Source organism: Perna viridis, chromosome 9 (assembly GCF_037379345.1).
Source record: "Perna viridis isolate PV_CMFRI_1.1 ecotype Kerala chromosome 9, ASM3737934v1, whole genome shotgun sequence".
NCBI lineage: Eukaryota > Metazoa > Mollusca > Bivalvia > Mytilida > Mytilidae > Perna > Perna viridis.
This window is the reverse complement of record NC_142453.1, coordinates 22,563,185-22,587,459: the sequence shown is the minus strand read 5'-3', so window position 1 is coordinate 22,587,459 and position 24,275 is coordinate 22,563,185. Positions and strand designations below refer to the sequence as shown.

The following is a 24,275-nucleotide window of genomic DNA, read 5'->3' as shown; positions in this document are numbered from 1 at the left end:
TGAAGTACTGATTTATTGATCTTACCGTGATTGACATGTTTACAACATGTTACACGGCTCATTGATTTTACTTGTCGGCAAACTTTTCACCGGTTTTCGGAGGTTAATTTTTACAAAGAAATGGGTTTTGGGACCGAATTTTGCAGCCGATGTTCGGAATTCAGAAGGGTTTAGGGAGGAAATTTTTACTTAATTATATAGGGGAAAAATTCCGGACCAAAACTAAATGATCGGTTTTCGGAGGATTCCGGTTTTCAGAGGGGCCGGTTTAGGGGAGTTCCACTGTAGTGGGTCAATGAATATGTATTTTTTTCAAAAAAAAGTGCTGCGGGAAGTGTGAAAAATCTACATGGAAGTTAAAAAATTGCTCATAACTGCTTGTGATGATATATTTTTTGGCGTTTTCTTGTATTTCAATGAATATTAAAACAAAACGCTACCGACAGAGAACTTCCCGCAGCAGTTTTAAGGTGAAATAAAATATACTCTTTGAAATGAAGTGTAAATCAAGTAAATCGACATAGCGCATCCCACTGCACTTTTGCATTTTCTAAACCATATAATTGTTCATATAGCGGCGACATTGAAACAAGCGCAACGATGACCTCAGACACATTGACAAGTGGCGGATATGTGTGAATAATCGATTTAGTTGCGGTAGCAGATTACGCTTTGATTCTTATATTTTGACATATAAAAACATTTTTCATTTAAGGTTGTAGTTATTTATAATATAATTTGCAGAAAAATCAATAATCTGTTGAACAAAACATGGTTTTCCCCACCCCTTTGTATGTTATCTTAGAAAATATTCCATATCAAACAATTTCTTGGCAATATTTCCTATCATGCAAAATTTGTTTTGACTTGATATTAATTTATCCCTGTCCGTCTGTTCGTCCGTTCGTTGGTTCGTCGGTCCGTCCGGATTACACATGATTATGGCTTGTCCGGCTATCTCCTCGTGCACTTTTTGAACTACATCTAAATATTTTAAAGGATATTTCTACACACGATGAAGGTGTGCAGGGCTAAAGGATTTTGATTTTCGTGAAACATTACAGAACTGAGTGATAGTTGTAATTTTTGTCAGAAATATATCCCGAGCAACAAAGTTTGGGATATGTTATTGGAGGTAATAACATGTTTTATATGTCCATCAGTCCGTCCATCAGTCCTCTTTTTTTCATCGCAACTAGTTTGACACTACCGAATAGAATTTCATGACACCTTATGGCCAGAATACAATTAGTAGATATGCACAAATTCTGATCCCCAAATTAATCCCCAAAGTTTTCGAGTTACGGTACTGGTATAGTTTGTCATTGCAAGTCTTGGAGGGATTGGAAGGATTGAGCTGAACCAACAGATCATGAGTATCAAAAGTCTGGGTGGATTTCTGAATCTGCAATCCATGTCCTCATACAAAATAAACATGTTCTTCATTTTGCAAATCTACTGTGCGGGGGTATCATTAGTGTCTTACAGACCCATTCGATTTGCTAAAAATATCACTACTAACAAATGACGCGGAGGCTCCAGTGACAAACAGGGCTTACAGTTTTGCAATAATTTTAGTCACTGCATGTGACAAAATACACAACTGAGGTTTAAAAGTAGCAATGGACGAAGTCTCGAACGGGCATACTTTGGTTTTAAAGTTGTAAATTCGAGGCTATTATCCGTGTCCCGTGTGCTACATTGAATTTGCACTCTAAATGAGAAGAAGGAGACATTCACTCTGCTATGGACATAAATGAGAGAAGTACATCCTTATACACCTACATATACATACGTTAATCTTGGTTACTCATTTTTAAATATTTATCACTGTATACATCTAAAGATTTATTTCAAGTTCATTTATGTGTAGAACATGGCCCCCACCCCCCACATACACAAACATTGATACACTTCACCATAGTACCAAAGTATCACCATTCAATGAATACATGTTTAAATATGTCTGTACGTAACTACACAAATACTTATTTTTAAAGATGCTAGGCTAAGTGTTTATACATGTACATGTATATTCATGCAATAGTTCAATGATTTCCTCTTATATAATATGGCTATGAACATGCTTCAAGGTCTATTTTAATGTTCATATTTAACACATGCATGACTTCTGCAAATTTTCCGAGTTTACAACTTTTGCTCAGATTAAAAAGGAAAAGTACGATCTGATTTTATGACTAAACACATTTTGAACATATACTGTAAACAAAATTTCCTGCAAATTATATATGATATGAATTATGTTCTTTTTAAAATATTATTTTTAAATACAATTATATATACAAAACAATATGAGGTTTTAGCAAAATTATAGAAAGTTATGTTAATCAGATTGATCACTGTATCTGTCCTATAGGATATGATTCCATTAACACCTTCATCCAGTCATTAGAATGCAGTTAGAACACAATTTGACACCAAACTTGTTTCATATGCACTTTCCATTAAACACATATAACTACTTGTATTTCACTAATATATCCAATTTTAACGTACATGTATAATGTACACATGAATTATGGCATGTAAATGCTTCCTTCTGTTAACTTTACCTACAGCTCTTGAAATCAATCCTGCACCTGAATTCCAGGGAATATATATGCACAAATAAAAAGTCAAAGTTCTTTTCAATCTCAGCTAAAAAAGGTTGAAATTAGGTAATATTCTAACTTGAGATTCCACACTGTAACAAAAATGATAGAAATATCAAGCATTATAAGGTTGTCCTGCTGTCTATGGGCTTGAACCTTGGAGTTGGTAAATATCTCTGTAAAGACAGTAAAATTCAAGTCACCATATTTGTCATGCAATTAAATTACTGGTCAGTCACTTAAAAAGCCACACGTATGGCCACACGGGTTGAAATGAATTACATGACCACTTTCACATGTCATTGAATATTATTGAAAGGAAAACAATATTTGCACCCCTGGTTATATAGATAGTCTGTGTAAAAGACGTACTTTACAAGTTGATGAAAACAAGATTATATAAACAGACATTTACTAGTATCAATTAACAAATTTGCGATCGGCTTGTAATCTATTTATCATTTCATACACATTTCGGCAGATAAAGATTTTTGGAACTATGATCATGACAGTTGCTCGATGTATGTTAGTAGGTCAGTGATAAATGAACCCCGACACAACCGGCCCTCACATAGTTACAACCGTCTTTTACCAAAAGAAAGATAAGTTAAGGTATAACTTCACCAAACTTGGAGATTGTTTACTTGTAACATGTATGACTTCAGAATTCATCGATGATTGCAGTGTAATGTCTCGGTAAATGCAAACATGACGTCTCATTTGTTTACTACAGGTGCTCTGACGTTTCAAGCTTTTCTGTGACGTCAAAATCGATACGTAAATGCCACCAGTTTTGTTATGTTGTTTTTATTTATTAAGATGAGGGCTTATTCAATCGTTAATTTCATAGATTAAAAGAACTGAGGATTTCATTTAACACTAAAAATATTCTTATGTGTTATTTACAAAGATTTTGGTTACTACCGGAAAAAAAATCTCCCAACTTAAAATGTCACGTATTGTGTGCGTGATCAGACGTCAACCAGATGTACAAGAGAACTCCTTAACATACCCAAATTATTGTTTTTGCACCGTTTCCTCTGTATTATTATTAAGTCGCCAAAACGAAGTTTTGCGACTGATTTTTTCTGCTCCGTTTCTTCTTCTTCAGGAAAAATAAAAAAAAATCTATGAAATTAGTGGAACTTATTAGATGTACGAAAATAACTCAAACCCCTGTTCTTGACTTGCTAACATCAAAGGCGTAATAATAATTAAGAAAGCCGCCGTTTTTTTTTTTTTTTTTTCAAAATGGCCACCAAAATCGTCAAAATGTCAACATTGTTCGATTTTAATGAAAATTGATATCTTGGTAAACATGACTTACGGAATACAATGGTGGCTTCAGATTAAATTCTTGTTTACTCTAAGCTGTCAGGAAATATTAGAACATAAAAAAACAGAGAATCTTAGTGTAATGACGGATAACGGAGTACTTCTTAGAAGCTGCCACACCAACTAGTACGCTTTTCAAATTTTAATGTGCCAAAACAGTGCGTCTTGAAAGGTTAATATCAGTTATATAGAATAAAAAGTTTAAGTTATAATAAGAAAATATTATAAACAAAATAATAATAAATAATAAAAAAAAATGATTTTTGTCCGGAATTTTTAGATAGCATCACTGAATGGGTTGAACTGAAACTTGGTGTGTAGGTAGATTTTATTGAGAAAGGGTGAATCAGATGTTTGGTGAAAATAATGGCTGCCATTTCTGTGGAAACGCAAAAAGTTCATAATCTAGAACATTGCAATATATCGGTGGCTAGAAACTTGAAATTTCGTATCAATAAAATCATGCATAAATGAGTAAACCGATTTGTTGTCGGTTGCAATGACAACGAAAAACAGGAATATGTTCATGGATATCAAAACCGCTTTTTTTCTGAACATCTATAACTTTTAATATACAGTGGGCAGTTTTAATGAAACTTTGTTGTATTCTGCGTCTCATTGAATTATTAGATTTTATACATTTTATAAACATGAGAAAATGACAAATGGAATGTCAAAACCAAATTCTCAAAATCATAAAATGCTTCGATGTCAGTATATAATAGTTTTTAGGTTGAGACTAGTGTGCCACATCCGAATTTTTAGGTTTTGAGGCACCAATTTTTAGGGGTTGGCTATAATATTAATTATACTTCTTCTGAACATAAAGATGTCCTGGCGATTTCTCCAAGACAGCTTATTGGATTAAAACCAAACTTGGCTAAAAAATCACGCATGCTCCTGGGGTCTGCAAACAGCTTCTTGAATTTCAAAATGGCTGCCGATTTCAAAAGGGCTGCCAAATCAAAACCCAAAAAAATGAAAAAAAATCTATAAATTTTTTGGAACTATTTTATTGTATGAAAATAACACAAATAGCTGTTTTTGACTTGGTAACATCACAGGCGTTATATGATTTTGTAGAAAGCCGCCATTTTTATTTCCAATTGGCCGCCAATATCGGCAACATTTCAACATTCTTTGATTTCAATAACAAAAAGATTCCTAGTCTGAACACGGTATTCTTAATTCAATGGCGACTTCTGATTTTTGCAAAAAGATGCATTTTTTTACAAAAAGGCTACCAAATCGGCAAAATTCTCAACATTCTTCAATTCAACGAAGATTTATTTCTAGGGTAAAACTTGATTTCATACTTCAATGACGGCTTAAAATTTGATAGAAATGCATCCATTTGCCGGTTTTTGCGACTTTGTGTTATGCTTGTAGACACAGTTTCACATGTTTAAATTGTTTTAGATCAACTTCGTTGTAGTTGTAAATGGTTAATTTGTTTCCTTGAAATAAACATTTCATATAATTCTTGCTTTTCGTAGGACAATGCTGATAATTCCTCGACTACCTACTGTCCCATTATTGGCAATTGTAGCAGCATGTTGTTCAGTGCAAATTTGAAGAAACTGAAAAACGAAAGCAAACACATTGGACTACACAATAGAAGATATTTCTTTACCCTTGAAGCAATGAACAACGCTTATCTCCGTGCATATGACCATATGGACATTCTTGTTGATGATTCTCCACCAGAAGTTGGAGTTGTTCTTAAAGGTCCTAATGGCTTTCAAGACATTGACTATACTTGTAATGATGAGATCACAGTTCACTGGCACGATTTCATAGATCATGAAAGTGGAATAAAAATGTATAAAGTAGGCTTAAGTGGAAAATGCCTCAGAGATTTGGAGCATTGGATACCGGGTTTCAAAAAAGATACTGTCGTTCATGAAACAGTCCGCACGTCCACGAAACTACGATTTCCAAATGGAAAGGGACGATACTTCGTATCTGTCATCGCATATAATCATGCATTGAGTCCTTCAAAGGTGGTATGTTCAGACGGGGTAATATTTGACAAGTCGCTGCCAAACATATCGAATATTTCTCTTAAATATTCGAAGATCAAGGAATCTGTTGCTTGTCTTGATGGTAAGGCATGGCTTATTAACGAAAATTTAGCTAAAGTTGCCTTGGACGGTTCTGCTTGTTTATCGAAATGTAAAGACAAATCCGATGACGTCATTTCGAAATTCATACCATCTGAATCAAAACCCTACAGCAACGGATTAAATATTTCAGAATTTATTTGCCAACATATGTCCCTATACAACAATCACGTGATCTACGTACCAACTGATGTGTTAGACGTCAGATGGGATATTCTTGAAGACCACAGTCAGATAACTGGTACCTACGTTGGGTTCGGTAACGATCTAAGAAGTATTGAGAGTCCAGACATTCAGGGTTATGTTGAGGTGCATCATCCAACAAGGTATATTCAACATCATCCGGGGCTTATTGGTGAAAATATTTTCTACATATTTATACGTGTAATCAATAGAGCTGGGCTACAAAGAAAGGTTTGGTTGGGACCAATACTTGCGGATGAAACTCCTCCAGTGTGCTTAACAACTATACAACCCGTCGTGAAAGGAAAGAATGTGGTGTTGAAATGGATGACAAAGGATGTTTTTGATACAGAACAAACTGAAGAAATAGGAAAAGTTATGTTTAGATTCGGTAAGTTCGAAATTCTTTTCACTATTCTTCTATCTTCTTGTCTTCAGTTTGCGATTACCTATCTTTTCATTCTTTTGTAGTCCATAGAAAATATATTTACGGCATTAATGTTTATGAAGCGCATGTCTCGGCGCAAACTTGTGAAATGGTGCGAAAAATGCCCCATGAAAAGCATATAACCTAAAACGGGAATTTTAAGCGGATGCTCTATGAATTTCGCAGTCTTTATTTTTGCAATTTGATTGAATGGAAAATTATATGTAAAATATCTAGACTTAAAATTGATGAACTTTTATTCTCGCGATTCCCAAAACCTCGTGAATATGAATAAAGTTGAAATCTCGAGAAAATTTCCCGCAATAAGACATACATGTTTGTGTTTTTACAGAACGGTTTTCCTTTTTTTTTTCGAAATTCTATATTTTGTTTTAAAAATGCTAACGTGTTTCCGTTCTAACTATTTTTAACATGTATCGTTCACAGGTATTGGTAACAGATTTATCACACCTTTCCTTGAATGGAATGAAGACAACCATGATGGTAAATGTGGTTCAGACGTCCGATGTATACAGTACCCATTACGACGGCTACAAAAACACGACATATTGGATGGGTATGAATTCTATGCCGTACTCCATTTCTACAACTATGCTGGGCATTCTTGTAATATAACAACAAAACCGTTCCGTATTCCATCTTTGTTTCCTCCAAGAGCTGGTATAATTATGGATGTTCTTCCTAATAGCATTCCACCTTACCATGACATTGACGTTATCTTCGATTTAAAGCAGTATTGTGTTTCATGGATTGGCTTTGATCACCATGAGAAACTTCAACTTCAACTAGGTCTTGGGTTATCTCCTAGAAATGATGAAACTGTTTCTTTTCATGATATACCTTATAAAAAAACGAATAATTTTGTATGTGAGAATAATTCTTTCAACGACAGCGGTCAACGATATTTTGTTACGATTAAGGCTTCATGTTCAGGAGGAACAACATATGCTTCTTCAGATGGGTTTTTCCCATTAAAGAAATCAAAGGTTTTGCCACTGATGATGGTGTTTTATGGCAAAGAATATTTGAAAACTGGATCACTTGAAATTCTTCATGAAAGGTCAAATATTGCACTGAATTCAAAACTACCATTAGTCGCTGGCACAGTATACTCTATTGTTTCGTCCGCAAACATTTCTTTACAAAGCGAGCACATCCTTATCATATCTACCCGTTGGTATTCTAATTCTTATATTGTCACATTTATGGCTTTAAAAAGTGTAAATAAAATCAATATTACTTGGTATGAAAATGCACATGAACATTTGACAAATGCATCTTTATTCCAGTGCAACCCCTTCAAAAGAACTCAAATGTCTCAAAGCTATATACCAATTCATTGGATTTTAAATGCGAAGTATTCAAATCTCGTTTCACACTATGAAGTTGCTGTTTGTAAACTGCACGAAGGAAACTGCAACAATAGTCTGATATTTTCGAATGCAGGACACAAAACGTCGTATAATTTTACAGGGGAATTTTCAGCGGGTTTATATAAAGCTCTTGTACGGCCTTGTTTTGGACAAGTTTGTCTGTCAATTGTAGCCTCTGAAGAATTTTCAATTGTGCCCACTCAAATCCCTTCAATAAAGTGTAGAGCTAGAGCATCAGTAAACGGGACTTATCTCAATGTTGCCGTAACTATTGAAAAATACATGTGCAGTGGTAATGAGACATCAAAGGCGTACAGATGGGCACTTTTTGCTGACACCGAAGGACATAAAATGGTTTCACAGTGGAAATATATTGTAGATAATTCATCAAATGAGCATTTGATAGAGGTAATATGATAATGAATGATAGTCTCAGTCCACATTTTTACTTCCAAGAAAATGAAAAGTTTTCCACCTGATTATTTCGTTTAAGGTTGCAATTTCAAATCTTAAACTTTCTTAATAAATACAGTTCAGCATCATGTTTTTAAGGAACTTAAAAGTATATTTGAATAAATAAGAAGTCTTTTTTGCAACTATTTTTCCAGGATGCCGTGTTTCTTGTTACAGAAATTTTACCTTATAAGCACAGCTCCATTTGTGTTGATGCATTCTGTTCTTATGATTGGCAGCCTAACATCTGCTCACCAATTGACTTTATCAGTGACCCTAATTTGTTTAATAAAGACGTTCTATATGATTTGAACCTCAATAATCCAGTTTCCCGAGATCTTTTGAAATATCAGCATGCTTCTAACATTGGATCAAAGCTTAAGATGCTTCATAATTTAGAAATGGATTTTGCTGATTTGAATGTAAGGATTGGCGGTTTCGTCATTGGAAGATCACGTACGAAAATAACATGGTATCTTACATCCAAGCGCAAGGTCCCTAATACGTTGTGCTCCCTGGATGCTTCTTGTCTTTTCTCAGCAAATACAACAGGTGGATTTTTAGACTTTAAAAACCCTTTTATCAAGGACACTCGGCTACTGTATACGTGTGCAGTGTCTTCAGACTTCAAGATATGCAGCAACGGTTTTTTGATCAATGGAGGTTATCCAAAAGCAGGAATAGTTTTTATTGATGCATATGATAATTACGTGATAGACGGAACACAGCTAACTGTTAAATGGACTGGTTTCAGAGGAAATAATGACGCAATAAAACTTGGATATATTTCTGATATTTCAGAATACAAGTATGCTATCGGTAAGAGAGTTTGCTTAAAAACAAACAAAATAGTTTAGATAAGCTTTTTTATATTTTTCAAACTACTAAAATATTTGCAGTTGAGTTATACTATTAGATCGTAATTAAACACATAATTATTAAACTTCAAACAAATATTTCTTTCGAGAAACACAATTTTTCCGTAAAATTTTATTTAACTTTATACATATGACTTAAAATTTGGAATTCCGTCGAAGACATTGTGCGAAGTGAGAGTAATTGAATATATAAGTGTGTATATTGTTTTATATAGTATTGTTATTTTTTTTTAAATGCCACCTTAGTTTAAAAATGCCGTATCACTTGCAAAGAAGTAATGCAATAAAGTCCTAGTTATAGCTATTTTCCAAAGGTTCTATACTAATGATAAACTTTTATTGTTATTATCAATTGAAAAAAAAAACATTGTAACAAATTAGCATATCGGAAAAAAATAAAGCAGTTATTGTTAACATTTAACATTCCCATATCAGGTACAAATAAAGGATTCGACGATGTTTTATCATTTACATCAGCTGGTCTGTCAGAGTCGGTGACTATTGTAGACCTTGACCTGAATCCTGGACAAGCTTATTATGCAACTGTAACAGGTAATAGTCGTGCCAATACTTTATTCTTGTTTGCTAGTGAAAAATATCTTGCACATTCTAGATTAGAATTAGATAGCTGTCTTTCGAAAAATCAGGAAGTTTATTCATGCATGTCAAAAACCCATGGGATTTACTTTAATGTCTCATTTGGAAACAATTACAGACTACATAAATAGTCATAACATTCAGATAGTGTTTGATATTGGCACTTTTCAAGAGTTATCATTCTTGATTTTGTTGATTTGGTTGTTCTCGCAAGTACAGAAAAAATATCGTTAGGCAACTATAGAATATGTAGACCGAAAAGCATAATTAACCTAAAGGGCTTTTCTACACTAGGAAACCAGGAATCACCTCTACCATAGACCATGTCATATGACTAGCTGTTGACAGATGATTTGTTTAATTCTTCTTTTTCAACTGTTTGATATCAAAATAGCTTGCAAACAAAATTAAAGTCGAATAAGAATCATCCTTTCCGTCCATTTTACCGTCCGTTCTTATTTTGTTACAATGTTGAACAATGTTTGATTTCACTCGTTACAAGAACTAAAACTCTGGTAGATAATACAATCTGAAAATATAATCAGCATATGCTTGACATATGAAAAGTTCTATTGTATTGTTTTGTATTTTCTATAATTGTGAAACAGAAACCTGAAATTAAAATATAAAAAAAGCAATTTTCTGATTACTCAATATAATATTTCTGTTGTAGCATTCAACCACGTTAACAACACTGTTGATGCATATTCTAACCACGTGATGTATGATCCTTCACCTCCAACTTCTGGTGTAATAAAAGTTGAAGGTCATCGATATGGATATGTTGCTGCTCAGACTATTTCTCTCCAATGGTTTGGTATCGAGGACAATGAAAGTGGGATTCGCAAGATAGAACTAGGCATAGGGTCACACAACAACTCAGCTGATGTCCTTCCGTTCCAAGAATTTGTTGATCATGCAGATATCAATGGCGATGGCACTTTTCAAGATGGACTCACTTATTATGCAATTCTCATTGTAAGATTAATAATACAATAGTTATGTTTTATCATTTGTTGTACACGATTCAGTTGAAATGATACAGTTAATCAATCTTGCAAAAAGCCGACCCATGAACAAACTGAAAATATGTATGACGCTGGCATTTTTATAACTTCCCCTCAATCATTTTCAATGTTTTTGAACCCATTTTCCGGAATCAAATTGCAGCTTAAGTTTATATAGCCCAAAAATTTTGCTTTACAGTGGAGGGGTCAAATTATTATTGACACCAATATAGTTATGCACTTGTAGCCATGATTTCTTTAAGTCATCGTACGTTATGGTAGGGGGTATTAGATTTTCTTTTTTTTTTTTTTTTTGAAGGTGTTTTCCTTCCCCTTTCCTTCTTTCTCTTTCACTCTACCTCTAACTCTCTAAACGATAAATGCATGTCGTATAAATATGTAGTTTACACAATGATAAAAAGTGACACGAGCGAGAATGCAGGTAGTGACATTCGCAAACTGTATTGAACTTATAAGTATAAATGACGAATCTTTAACTGTTGACAAAATCTTTATAACAGTTTTTAAGTGCCCTGTCCTAGTAAAATCAAAAGTTTCATTTTTTTCCTTATTTCAGGCTACAAACGGAGCAGGCCTACGTTCTTACACTGTTTCTTTGCCGCTTGTTATCGATAGCTCACCACCGCCAGTAGGGCATGTACTTGAAACAAGTCCTGTATATGAGGTACGAATAACAGTTGAGAAGACACCTTTAAACATTGACGAAACACAAGACTTTGTCAGAATATTGTTTTTGATTTATAATGCGTATTTGTCATGAGGTAGATATAAAATACATGCAAACATAAATACATATGGAAATGCTTTTTTTTAAAATGTAAATGACAATAAACGTTACTAATGCTGATTAAATAGAGGCCTGTATTTGTTTTAGAAGGATAGCATCAATCAAACACACAGAGTATCGATAAGTGTTAGTTGGTACGGCTTCGATGATCCCCATTCTAAGTTGATATTTTATAAAGTGGGTTTAGGAACATTACCTGGTAGTGATGATGTGGTATCATTCACTAATGTCGGACTGAAAACATGTAAGTTTTTTTTTCCATTACGGGAGTGAAGAATGTAGTAGGTACAGTTTAACATTTTATACGTAGCAAGTATACTGTGAGAAATGGTTATCAAAAAGGGTTTTGTCTTTTCTTAAATACAAAAAAATACCAAATACAAATCATATAAACTGTAAAACATCGATTACTTTAATGTGATACACTTTTTACACATGTATTTATTATTTATATTGGAATTCTTTTCATGTCCTCATTTTCAGCAATCACATGGAAACAGTTTTTTATTTATGGTGTCAGATATTATTCGTCAGTGATTGCTTGTAACGGCGCAGGACTTTGTAGTACAGCAACATCCAACGATTTCGTCATGGATACGTCACCACCAATACCTGGCCTGGTTTTTGTAGGAGTTCCAGGAAAGCATTCAAGATATCAGTCGGATAGGTTTCTTATCATTTGAGACGATCGAGCAGACAAATTGCTATTGAATGAAAACTCAAACATTGTCACTTTACGTTTTGTCACTAACCACACAGCGTTTAAACTCAAACTATATCGAATGTAGAGTTACATGTAAATTATTTTTTCTACCTCAATATTACTACGATTTTCCTTCAAAATATATATTTGACAGAGTTGTGAATTTAATCACTTATTTTCGATACATACAAATTACTATCAATCAAAAGCACCAAGATAAATTGAAAAAAAAATATATGATTACTCATTTCAAAAGTTTTCAGACAAACGTCAATCGTTTAGTTATGACGGATGTCATCATTGATTAAATACACTTTTTGTCTGATATATACATGGCAATGATTCTTTCCTTATAGAAAAAGTGTCCTTACGACCTGGGTAGGATTCCAAGATCCACACTCTGACCTTGATCATTTTGACGTTTGTATTGGGACATCAAAATTGTCATGTGACGTAATGAAACCCGAAAACGTACAATTGGCGTCATCTTTATTGAAATCAAACTTGAATATGACAGTCGGAGTAAATCATTTTGTTACCGTCAATGCGTGTAATAAAGTAAATTTGTGTTCGAAAAGGAGTTCAAACGGTTTTATCATAGACAACACTCCTCCAAATGAGCTTACGAAGCCATTTATCTATAACCTACATATGGAGAATTACAAAAACAAGACTTTGATTTCTGACCCATCATATATGAAAATAATGTGGAAGTTCGTTGACAAGGAAAGTCCGATAGTAAGAACCAAGATTTCAATATCCAGCAACCTTGACTCATATGTTCCAGTCGATGATGTCATTATATTAGGGGCAAGTGAACACACAATTCGTCTCACAAGAAACGATTCGTTACGATTAGGAGATGTTTACACGGTAAAGGTTACCGCCTGTAATGCTGCCGATTTATGTATTACATCGTACAGTGACAAATTCATAGTAGACTGGTCACCCCCACAAATGGGAGGTTTCAAACCTCCATTAAAGTACAAACGTATAAATGGAAGTATCACCCTTTATCTGTCTTGGTACGGGTTTTTCGATGCTCAGTCTGGCATTAGTTCCTACCATATTTCAATAGGAAATACTTACAGCAGCGTAGATATTGTAGAAAACTTTCTTGCTTTACCCAATGGGCTAAATAACACATATAAAGCAGAAATACCAACGAATAAACGGGATCTCCCGGACAAAATAGTACTAACGGTCTGGTCACTGAATGGTGCAGGTTTAGAATCACAAGAGTCAAAGGTAACTGTAAACGTGGTTCCTTTGGCATACGATAAATCTAAAGGGGAGCTAATAATACAAAAACACTCATGCAATATGGAATTTTGTAATGTCGATTGCACTTTGTGTCATTGCACATGTGGTGTTGCCGGAAAAAAAATGTGTTTCTAAAGAAAAGGACGACTGTAACAGAAGTTCCTTCAAACCAAGCACGTTGCATTTAGATATATCATTACGATCGGATGATACAGATAAGAAAGTCACAGGTTCATCCTTGTGCCTTTACAGTAATTGGACATACCAACACAAATCGGATTCCATCCATAGATTCGAATATAGCTTTGGAAGACATGACTCCGGTGTCGGAGAAGGAGTATACAATCTGAGTATTGAAGATCCTTGGCACGATGTCGGTAAACGAAAACATGCTTTTTATTGTCTGCAGTATGGTGAACTAAGTCACGGCTCGCAATACGTAGCATATATCCGAGCATGGATATCACAGGAAATGTTCGATATAGCGGTATCCCAGCCAATTATAGTGGATCATACGCCACCTGTTATCCACAAACGACATCCTATTACCGATTCTTCTGAATCATGCGGTCAAGATGTTGATTACATACCATTTCTAACTACTATGCATGGCTGCTGGGATGGTGTATTCTCTGACTATGAAAGTGGCATCCTGGAATACATCGTGTCACTTGGGACGTCCAAAGGAGGTAAGCAACATTCGATTATTATGATAAAATCTTAGTTTGAAAAAAAGTATATTACCATGACAAAATGAATGTTAACCCACATGCACCAACAAAGGCATATTTCTAAGCAACCTTCATAGACAGTATCTATTGTTTATCTTGTTTTCTGTTTTCAAATTTGTTGTGACTGAAAATGCGTTTCTACCTATTTTTGAAGTTCTAAATATCTCTAATTTAATTTCAGTTGATGACATTGTATTGATGACGAAAATGGGTACGAGAACGCAAATTTCCTGGACTGGTATCTATATCGAACCAGGTGTTAGATATTACACAAATGTCATAGCAGTCAACAACATTGGTCTTAAGACAGAATTAAGTTCTGATGGCTTCCTTCTGGATACTAAACCCCCAACAGAGGGTGTACTATTCAACACAAAACACCACAGCGATCACATTTATCAGTCGATTGACGAATCAATTTTTTTCTCCTGGCATGGTTTTGATGACGAACATTCATTTATAAGCACGTATCTAATTGCTTTTGAGGTCAATCACTTGTCCAAGAACAGAAACAAGTCGATAGCATTTATAGATGCAAGGGATTCTAATTTTTTTCCCTATCCCGCTCAACCAGAACATGGTGATGTAATAACATCTCATATCAAGGCAATTGACGCAGCAGGACACGAAAGTCGAATCGTCACCTCAGATGTGTTACATATTGACGGCACTCCTCCAGGTTCCTTTGAATGCGATGAGTTTAGCGTTATAAGAGAAACGTCTTTTCACAATTTCACACAGACGTCATTGGTAATTTCGGAATCTTTAACTTGTGAACCTTATAGTTTGTTAAAAATCCTTGTCAAAGTTGACGCCCCGGACATAGGTTTTATGGCGTATTTATCCATTAATGAAATGATAATGTTGTTACCATTTGTCAAAAACGCGGATAAATCTGTTCTATCTGAGTATTTTTTCCTTGTAGAACAAACCGACGTAAAACATATTAATGTAACTATTGAGCTTAACGCTGTTGGAAAAGACTCAACTGTTACCACAAATGTATCAAAATGTTCCGGTTTAAAAATAATCGACAAGAAACAAGACGTCGTCAGGGCTCAACAAATATCTCAAGATGAAATATCAATTTGTGTTCAAACAATTGATATTGAAAGCGGGATCAGGAAAGTATCCGTAGGTGTTGGTAGTATACCGAATGGATTCGAAGTTGTAGATATGCAACCTTTGCCGTTTCATCGGTACGATGTCATCAAAGGAAACTTTACCCACGGTATGACACTTTTTGTTTCTGCCCTGGTTGAGAACCATGCAGGAATGTCAGCTCGCTTTACATCAATGCCTTTGACATTTGACATGACGCCTCCTTTGATAACCAATGATACCATGATGGTGACGTACAGCAATCTCAATAATGAAACGGCTATCGTAATTACAGCTTATTGGACGGTTGCTGATGAGGAAAGTTCAGTTACAAACTGTGAATATTGCATCGGTTAGTTTACCGTTAATGAATATGTTTCATGTTTTTTGTATTTTTGTTTTTTTGTTTTTTTGTTTTTTGTTTTTTGTTTTTTTTTTAAATTCTTTTGTAGTATTGCATGCTATTAGATTTGTGGTAAGATTAGAGCGGACCAAAATGGAAAAAAAAGTAAAACGTTCAAGTTTATGTAACAACAAGAATGTGTTATTAGGTTTATTATAAACTGTGAAAAAGATTAATTTAATGCTTCACACAATGTAGCTTATTGTTAAATTGTTTAAAAAATAATTGTGACCGAAATTTGTTATTTGAAATATATTTAACTATTAATATGACTTACGTATTCTTTTAAAAAATGAACAATTTAAGTTTCATTGGTTAAGTCGTTTATTGTATAAAATAAGTACGTTTCCATACATGTTGTGAAAAAATCCAGAAAAAAAAGTTTCTTAATTTAATTTTACAGGCACAATGCCAAGGTCATGTGATTTAAATACGTTCATCAAGACACTTAACCTTGAAGAATTACACTCTGCACCATTACTACTGGCGCATGGAAGTATCGTCTACGTTACTATCCGTTGTGCGAATAGCGTACAATTGACTGGATTTACAAATTTAGGACCTTTTGTTGTGTCTTATATGCCTCCAGTTTGCGCTGACACACAGTTACACGTTACAACAGCCGGTTGTAATAATGATGACACCTGGAACGTAACTTTAAGGTGGGACACCTGTGAGGATCCATCGGGATTTAGGACTTACATTTCTAAATTATATTCAGAGGGAAAACAGTTACTCGATAGGACAAATGTTGGAAAGAAAAACTATATGGAAGTACGCAATCTTGATGTCAGAAATGGAAAGAAGTACACTTTCACTGTCCAAGCAGAAAATGACGGAGGATTTTTTAGCGAGGCCATTAACACCACTCTAGAATTTGACTGCAGAACACCAATTTTAACAGGTACAACTTGTTCGATTTTCTGCACGTCAAATGTCAATACAACTAATAAGTGAATACAGACATCGACAACGAATTTATAAAACCAATCCTTGCTAAGCTCAATTAGATCATTATAGTAAAAACAGTAAAGTTTACATTCATGATTTCGTTTCACAAATCACTAAATAAAATTACACAGACATTATCTTGCATTATCTTATTATTATTCAGTGCAAATTCATGAATATGATAAAACTGATTCATATAAGCGTAAGGAAATCTTTTAAAGAATTGTGCTAGAAATCCTTTAGATCGCTGTTGCCATTGATCTTTTTAAATGAGAATTTCTCGGTTTCAACTGATATCTTAACACCAATGAGAAATAGAAATAAGTTATTTTCATTGTAAGAATAACAATTGAGCTAAAATCTACCAAAGTTTAACGACGACTCAGCGTTTCTGGTATTGCTCTGTTTAGATTAGACAAATTAACTTCGTGATAATGCGGCATATTGAAAATGAAAACCGAGTAAAGAATACTTAACATTGATGAAAACGAAACAAGGTAGGAAGTTTGAAGGAATCGTTTTACATGATATAATTATAGTTGAGTTTGATTGACTTTAAATTTCTATCATTTTTTTCTATGTTAATCAGACTCCTCTAATGTTAGACTTTTTCGATCAATTTGATAGATCATTTGATTCATCGTGTTATAATGATTCTACTAAATTACAAGTAAAGTCTTTTTCACTTCAGGATCGCCCATGGAAATACAGCATTTACGAAATAATTACTACAAGATAGCCTGGGACATGGTATATCGAACTGACTCTGCCATAACAACCTTCGAAATTTCAATAGGAACTACTAAAGACAGTACCGACGTCGTCATGCCGACAACTGTAACGCAAACGTTGTTACATTTTTTTGTACCTGACAATGTCAACGAGATTTACGTTGTTCTGACGGGTCATACATTTTCTGATAGGTCATTGACCTACAGACAGTTTATAATCATATAGTTCAATAATGATCCTTTATGTATGATAAAGCTATTCAATTTTATGTAATGTGCTTAAGAAATAAAATGCTGCAATACTACGAATTGTTGACTGTATATGAAGACAATAGACATTTTGCGTACAAATCCTACTCGTAACGAATTTGAAAGTTCGTATTCAGAGAGTTTGTTATTTTATAGTGAAGTGATGATTCACATCGTGCAACAATGCACTGTTACGTGTGATTGCTATCCGTCTATTTTCTATGTGATACATTTTTTTAAAGGAGACATGACACAAAACAATTTTTTTTTCAATTTTTGGTATATTTGATTTATTACACCTAATATATATCATAAAAACGCCCTTGTAGTCACGTGGTTTAATTGGAGATAAATTTATTTAAAGTCGACGATGACCCAAGCCATACGATTTTAATTAGCCATGTGGTCACGTGACCGTGCTACGTCATTGGTTCTCAATTCATAGATCGAGTAGAATGCGTCGGGCTTCTACATTTTTGACGTGATTTCTACTAACGAGGGTGAAAATTTTAAAAGTTTTGGTTTGCCAGCGGATATATATTTACAGTTGTATCAATTTTAACAACTTCGAGAAGAAATGATAACCAATGACACAAATATTTAACTTTTACATGTTTGAAGGCTAGACTCCACAAAGTGAAGACACCGCTTCTTTTGGAAGATTACATAGAAATATTTCATTATGTTCTGTAAAGTTTGATTGAACTTTTTACATAAAGTAAAACAAATTCACATTCTAAGATTTAAACTGTTCTGATCTCGATCTTCAATGAACATATTCATTTCACCCCTTCTTACGGAAAGTCACTTCTGACAAGTGTTTATACCGGTACCCCGAAAGTACAGCTATAGGATAATACGAACATGTTTATTTTTATTGATTTTGGATCATTTTATTTGAGAAGGTTTCGTGCTGAAGCTTCCTCGTGTTCCAAATCTGTTTTGCTAAAGTTAAATATTTTAACTGACTAATAAAAAAAATCTTGTTCGTACACTTATAATACATATATTAAAAAAATCGTTTATTGGAATATCAACTTATGATATAATTGTAAATCCCCCGGATCCATTAAGCTCGTTGGTTAATTGTGTTGAACAACAAAACTATATATGTCCTTAGGTTTTGTAAAGAAGTAAAATCACAGGAAGAGAAAAATGGTCAAATATTCTATGACACTGTAATACAATGGAATAAACAAATAAAGGAATAAAAAAAAACTAATCATTTTGAGTATCTGATCTGTCGCATTCCATGAATAATCGCGTGACAGGGATATCCTCAAAACTTAAAAAAACTCCCATCGCTCCTCATCAAATTCATAACAATGTTGATGTCACTTCAAGTTTTCCAGCATATTCATTTTCATTCTTTTTTAAAATAAATGTATGTGGACATCAGAAAGGTTCTTGCATTGTCTGCAATGTGTTTGTTTGTGTCAGGAATGTAAGATGCGAACTGATAACGGTAACGACAGACTATGGTTTCGGCCGCTGATATCGAATGCAAAAATACCAATCATGTATACAAAAGTCAAAGCACACGACTGAGGCTTTTCTTTTGATTTTGCAAATAGTTAAAATTGCTCCTTATCTGGTTGTATAATTCAACTTTTTTGTCTATAGGCATATAAAAATACAGGAATATGTCCATATGCAATTTCATTGGCTTGAACAAGCATTTTAACGAACTTAAAATAAAAAGCTGTGGGAAATAGATACGCCGTACGTCTTCATATGCAGAATAGAAAAAAAACTTTCGTTTCATAATGTATGCAAATCTTACATAAATAATCGAGTACTTTAAACAATCAAAGCATTTTCTACTACTTTGCGAAAAATAATTAACACGTAATGTATTTTATAAATTAATATGAGAAATCATATTCTCAGATTCGTTTTAACAAATCTGAAGCTTATGACAGAATTTTTAAATACCTGTGCTTTTGATTGGTCAAGCAGAACAAAGCGTCTTTCAAACAGAAATGTTAGTCAAACTTTCTAAATTTAACAAAATTTTATCCCGTTTGCCTACCTTGTCATTTCATTTGATATAAAATGACCACGTTGGTCTAACTTTATAGCTCTAATATAATTTTTGGCGTTATGATTGTCATACGTCAACATAAATAAATACGAATTATCTTATCAAAGCAAACATAGAAATATGGAAACCCTTCCTGATTACAGGAACGACAAACCATTTTAACATTTTGATACGTTCATCCACGATTTTGCACTTGATATAAATCAAACAAGATATTGAAATTGTTTAATGTGAGGGTTTCCGCACTTCAAAATGTTTAAATTTTAAATATAATGGTGTTTTTAACCATGGGAAAATGGATAGTTCTATTGTTTGAAAGTCTTGGTTTTTTTTCAGGTAATTAACTTATATAGCAACTGTAATCATCCTCTTGTCACACCAATAAATGAAGAGAAACAGAAAATCAAATGTCACAGTATTATTTAAAATTGCTGGATAATTTTATGTGTAACAAGCGCATAAATGTATATTCACGATTACTTCAAAAAGAAAAAAATGGTTTCAATGCCCAAGCTATTCTGAAAAGAGATGGATTGATTGATTCTTGGTCAGATTTCACGTCAAATATCATATCCGTTGTATTAGGACTAGTGACAAGTCTGACGCAAACTGGAAATGAAATAATGGTTCAGATGCCGTCAGACGTGGAAACGTCAAGACCAATCGTGATGTTTCGTACCCTTTTGCAAACACGTGTTGAATGCAAAAATATTACTAGAGAAATATCTGATCGTCAAAGCAACATTATTGTAGGTCAATTGTAATCTTGCTGTTTTTATTCCGGAAATTGAAATTCCGGACAGTAATTTTATGGTTTTGATTTCTAGCACATTTTGGGGAGGTCAAAATTACTGAGTTCCAAAATTAATAAAGCGTTAGATGCCCTTCAAATGAGAGTAGTAAATTTCAAATGCCATCAAAATATTTAGTGGCGACCTCCATGGAGCGGCTTCATAAAGTAGAGATCGAAGATTTTAACGTTTAAATAAATTGAAATTAGATAAAGGTCTTGATTTTTATTTTTCTCAAGTTCGAAAATCTCTCTCTTTTTCTCTAATTCTAAAACAAATTGGCGCTACATATCATGGACATGTTTAAAGAAATGTAACATTTTTTTTGTAAGATAGAAATACTTCATTGTGAAATAATTTAAACATAGGTGTTTAAAAAAGCGTGTCTTTAGGTTTAACATAATGGATCAATAAAATGTTTACCTTCTGCAGGTATATCGTGGGGAAACAGGGAGCCCTGGCTGAAACAAAAAACACACGGATTGATCACTAAACGAGTCATGGAAAGATTCATTTCATAAAGAACTAAAGTAGAACAATCATACCTTATATTTATTTTATATAGATTTTCCTCGTGTTTCTTAAAAATGACCTCAAACAAACATACTGTAAAATTCTGATACAAAAAGAGCATGCGTTTACAGAAATTAGTGTGTAGGAAACTAGTATTTGTTTTTTTAAATCATTTGAAATATTATTTAAAATGGTATGAGGAATCTCTGAAACTTTGCATAAAGAACATTGGTATATAACATGTTTTTTTATCTTAAAAAAAAATAACCTTTTTGGGATCATCAAACAGTTTTCTTTAGAACATTTTGGAGCCAATTATCTGCTCTTCTTGAATATCACTTTAAATAAAACTTACTGCACATATTGTATTATCAACACGATTTGATTTCTTCAATTCAAAGATAAAACTGTTTCATTATTTCAAACACTTTAAGTACGATTTTGCCAGGTGACACAAAAAATGCTCTGTGTAACAAGTATGTTATACCTTTGCCAACCTTATGTAAGGACCACGCGTTATTTCGTTTAAGCTAATAGGCAGTAAAATATTTAACAGTAACAACATCGAAAATACCAGGGAAGATAAAAATTTACTGATTCATTACATATATATTTCTGTTGTGTCAATGTTATAAGGTCTCTATAAACATATACGGGAACGACACTCTCTGATTTTTTTTTTTTTTTTTTTTTTGGGGGGGGGGGATATTGGAGTTTTCCTTTTTATGTTATGTTTACATTGCTGTCCAGATATCCTTTGAAACACCATTGATCCGTATATTTGTTATTAGATAAAGCCATATGTAAATCAATGAGCACTATCACTGAGTGTTTAGAAATTACTATCCTCATATGTACAAAATTAGATTGATGAACTGCATGTATGTTGATGCTACACGAGGACGTATACATGTGCCAAAAACAAAAATCGAGCAGTCTTTTGAAGCACTTAAGTTTACCCACGATTTTAAGTGTTTTATTCTAAAACAACATATGTCGTTAGTAGGCATTATAGGTGAGACCTCTTTTTCTTAATGAACTTATCAAAATTAAACATATTTGTTTTGATTATTAACGCACAGAGAAACACTTTCCTGTCAATGAAATGCTAAAGTTTCTACAAATATACAATTGCTCAATGATGTATTACAATATATTTAACAAACATGTCACCCTAATATATCAACTTTTCCTTAAACAGACCTTGCAGATATTAGTTTTTCAGTCGCTGGTTAGGTCAATAATGTTAAAAATTTGTTATCAAAGCTACCGACATTATACCATGAACACAGAATAAAAACCATATACGACAAAAATTAGAAATTCGCTGTTTTTAGATGAGAAAGCAAGCAATATTCGCCTTTCGGAGCATTTAGACAAACATTAATAAACACTTGATTCCAGAAATTTTGATTACATTTATTAAGGTTTTTTTATACACTTGTGAAAATATATATTCGGAAGAAATTGCTGATTAATGTTTATAATGCCAAATTGATACATGTTAATTTTACTTTCAGATCAATTTTTCCCGCTTATAATTGAAATAGAAGCAGACTCTTTTATACACTATCATAACTTGCATAGTATGGCTGGTGAAAATTTTGAAAGTGGGTCTTAGTAGTAAAAATTATTTAACTTATTTAACGTCCAAATGCCCTCAGTAACAAGTTAGGGTAATAAGATATAACGAAACGTTTTTGTTTATTGTTTTTTTTTTTTTTTTTCCGCAATAGATATCAAAGTCCATATAAGGAATTTGACACGAGATGGTGGAAATTTGTAGACTGACAAATTCGTAATTCTTTATTTGGTATGCAATTAACGTTTAGTTAAACATTATGTTTACATAATAACATAATGTTATCTTTACTGAGTACTTGAAGCTGTGATAAAAATGAAAACAACTTTTTAACGTTTGAAGTAAGCGTAAGAGAGATCATGATTAGAACGAGAAACCGAATATTTATAATCAAAACAAGACCCGAAGTTGACCAGTAAAATAGAAAATCAATATGACACCGTTAATAAAATGCAAACATATCCACAAGTAAAATGTTAATCGCAATTTTGAAAAGTGTTTCAAATATAAGAACATGAAAGTACTTTTCTATGTTGCTTTGTTATATTTAATTTTACTCTGAAGTAGCAAGTGGTTCCTTAATTTGATTTATAATCTTAAACTACAAAAGGTTTATTCTTCTCTTTGCACTTTCCTAATTATGTGACAATAGATAAGAAACACTACACAAAGCTAAAAAATAGAAGTAAACGTCTGAATAGGGGGCAAAGACAAAGCAAAAACATAAACCTCAAAACTCGAAGAACAAGTCACAAAACAAATAAGAACATAAAACATTTGGGAACCTCCCAAGTCTCACAAAATCAAAACCGAAAAAAAATAGAAACAAACAAAATAAATTTTAACAAACATGTACAGAAAATGAACAAATACCTGTAAGTTACATAAAACAAAGTCAGGTATGGAAATTAACATCAGTATATCATTCTTTTAAATTTTATTCTTAAATGTATCTATATAAGATCTACTTAAAAAAAGTGCGCTTTTTAGAAAATAAATCATAACCGGAAAGGTCTTAGGAAACAATAAGCCAACAATACCTATTTTTACCCATTTTTACAATAAAATGTATGAAATAAACAAGGAGAAAATGTTTAATATGAAAAATTTCGGCTTTCCTCTCTTCCACATGTTATGATCAGAACCACAGATACACTGTAAGTGTGTCGAAATCCCGATATTTTCATTTCTTCTTCCTTTCCTTTTTGCTTTGTTTGTCATGTTATGTTTGATAAAATAGATATACCAAGTGTCAATGTGTAGCTTAATCAGGGATGAAGGTGACAGAAATTAACACCCAATCGTAGTGCGTGTTTTTAACATTTGACGTTTTATCAACGTATTTTTTCATAATTCAATATAGAAACACTGGTATGTTCATAACTTTTTAAAACTA

The 24,275-nt window shown here is 33.2% G+C and overlaps 1 protein-coding gene across 1 annotated transcript in view; it reads left to right on the top strand.

The window, feature by feature from the left end:
• LOC148607359 (uncharacterized) overlaps window positions 1-17,994 on the top strand; it is a 44,599-nt gene extending 26,605 nt beyond the window's left edge. Inside the window, 13 exon segments of the mRNA XM_088545306.1 lie at window positions 5,444-6,644; window positions 7,128-8,482; window positions 8,683-9,346; window positions 9,841-9,957; window positions 10,676-10,980; window positions 11,587-11,694; window positions 11,905-12,061; window positions 12,301-12,484; window positions 12,877-13,906; window positions 13,908-14,472; window positions 14,696-15,967; window positions 16,422-16,922; window positions 17,661-17,994. Coding sequence (XP_088401432.1) covers window positions 5,444-6,644; window positions 7,128-8,482; window positions 8,683-9,346; window positions 9,841-9,957; window positions 10,676-10,980; window positions 11,587-11,694; window positions 11,905-12,061; window positions 12,301-12,484; window positions 12,877-13,906; window positions 13,908-14,472; window positions 14,696-15,967; window positions 16,422-16,922; window positions 17,661-17,926 — 7,725 coding nt within the window. The 3' untranslated portion in view covers window positions 17,927-17,994.
• The last annotated feature ends 6,281 nt before the right edge of the window (window positions 17,995-24,275 follow it).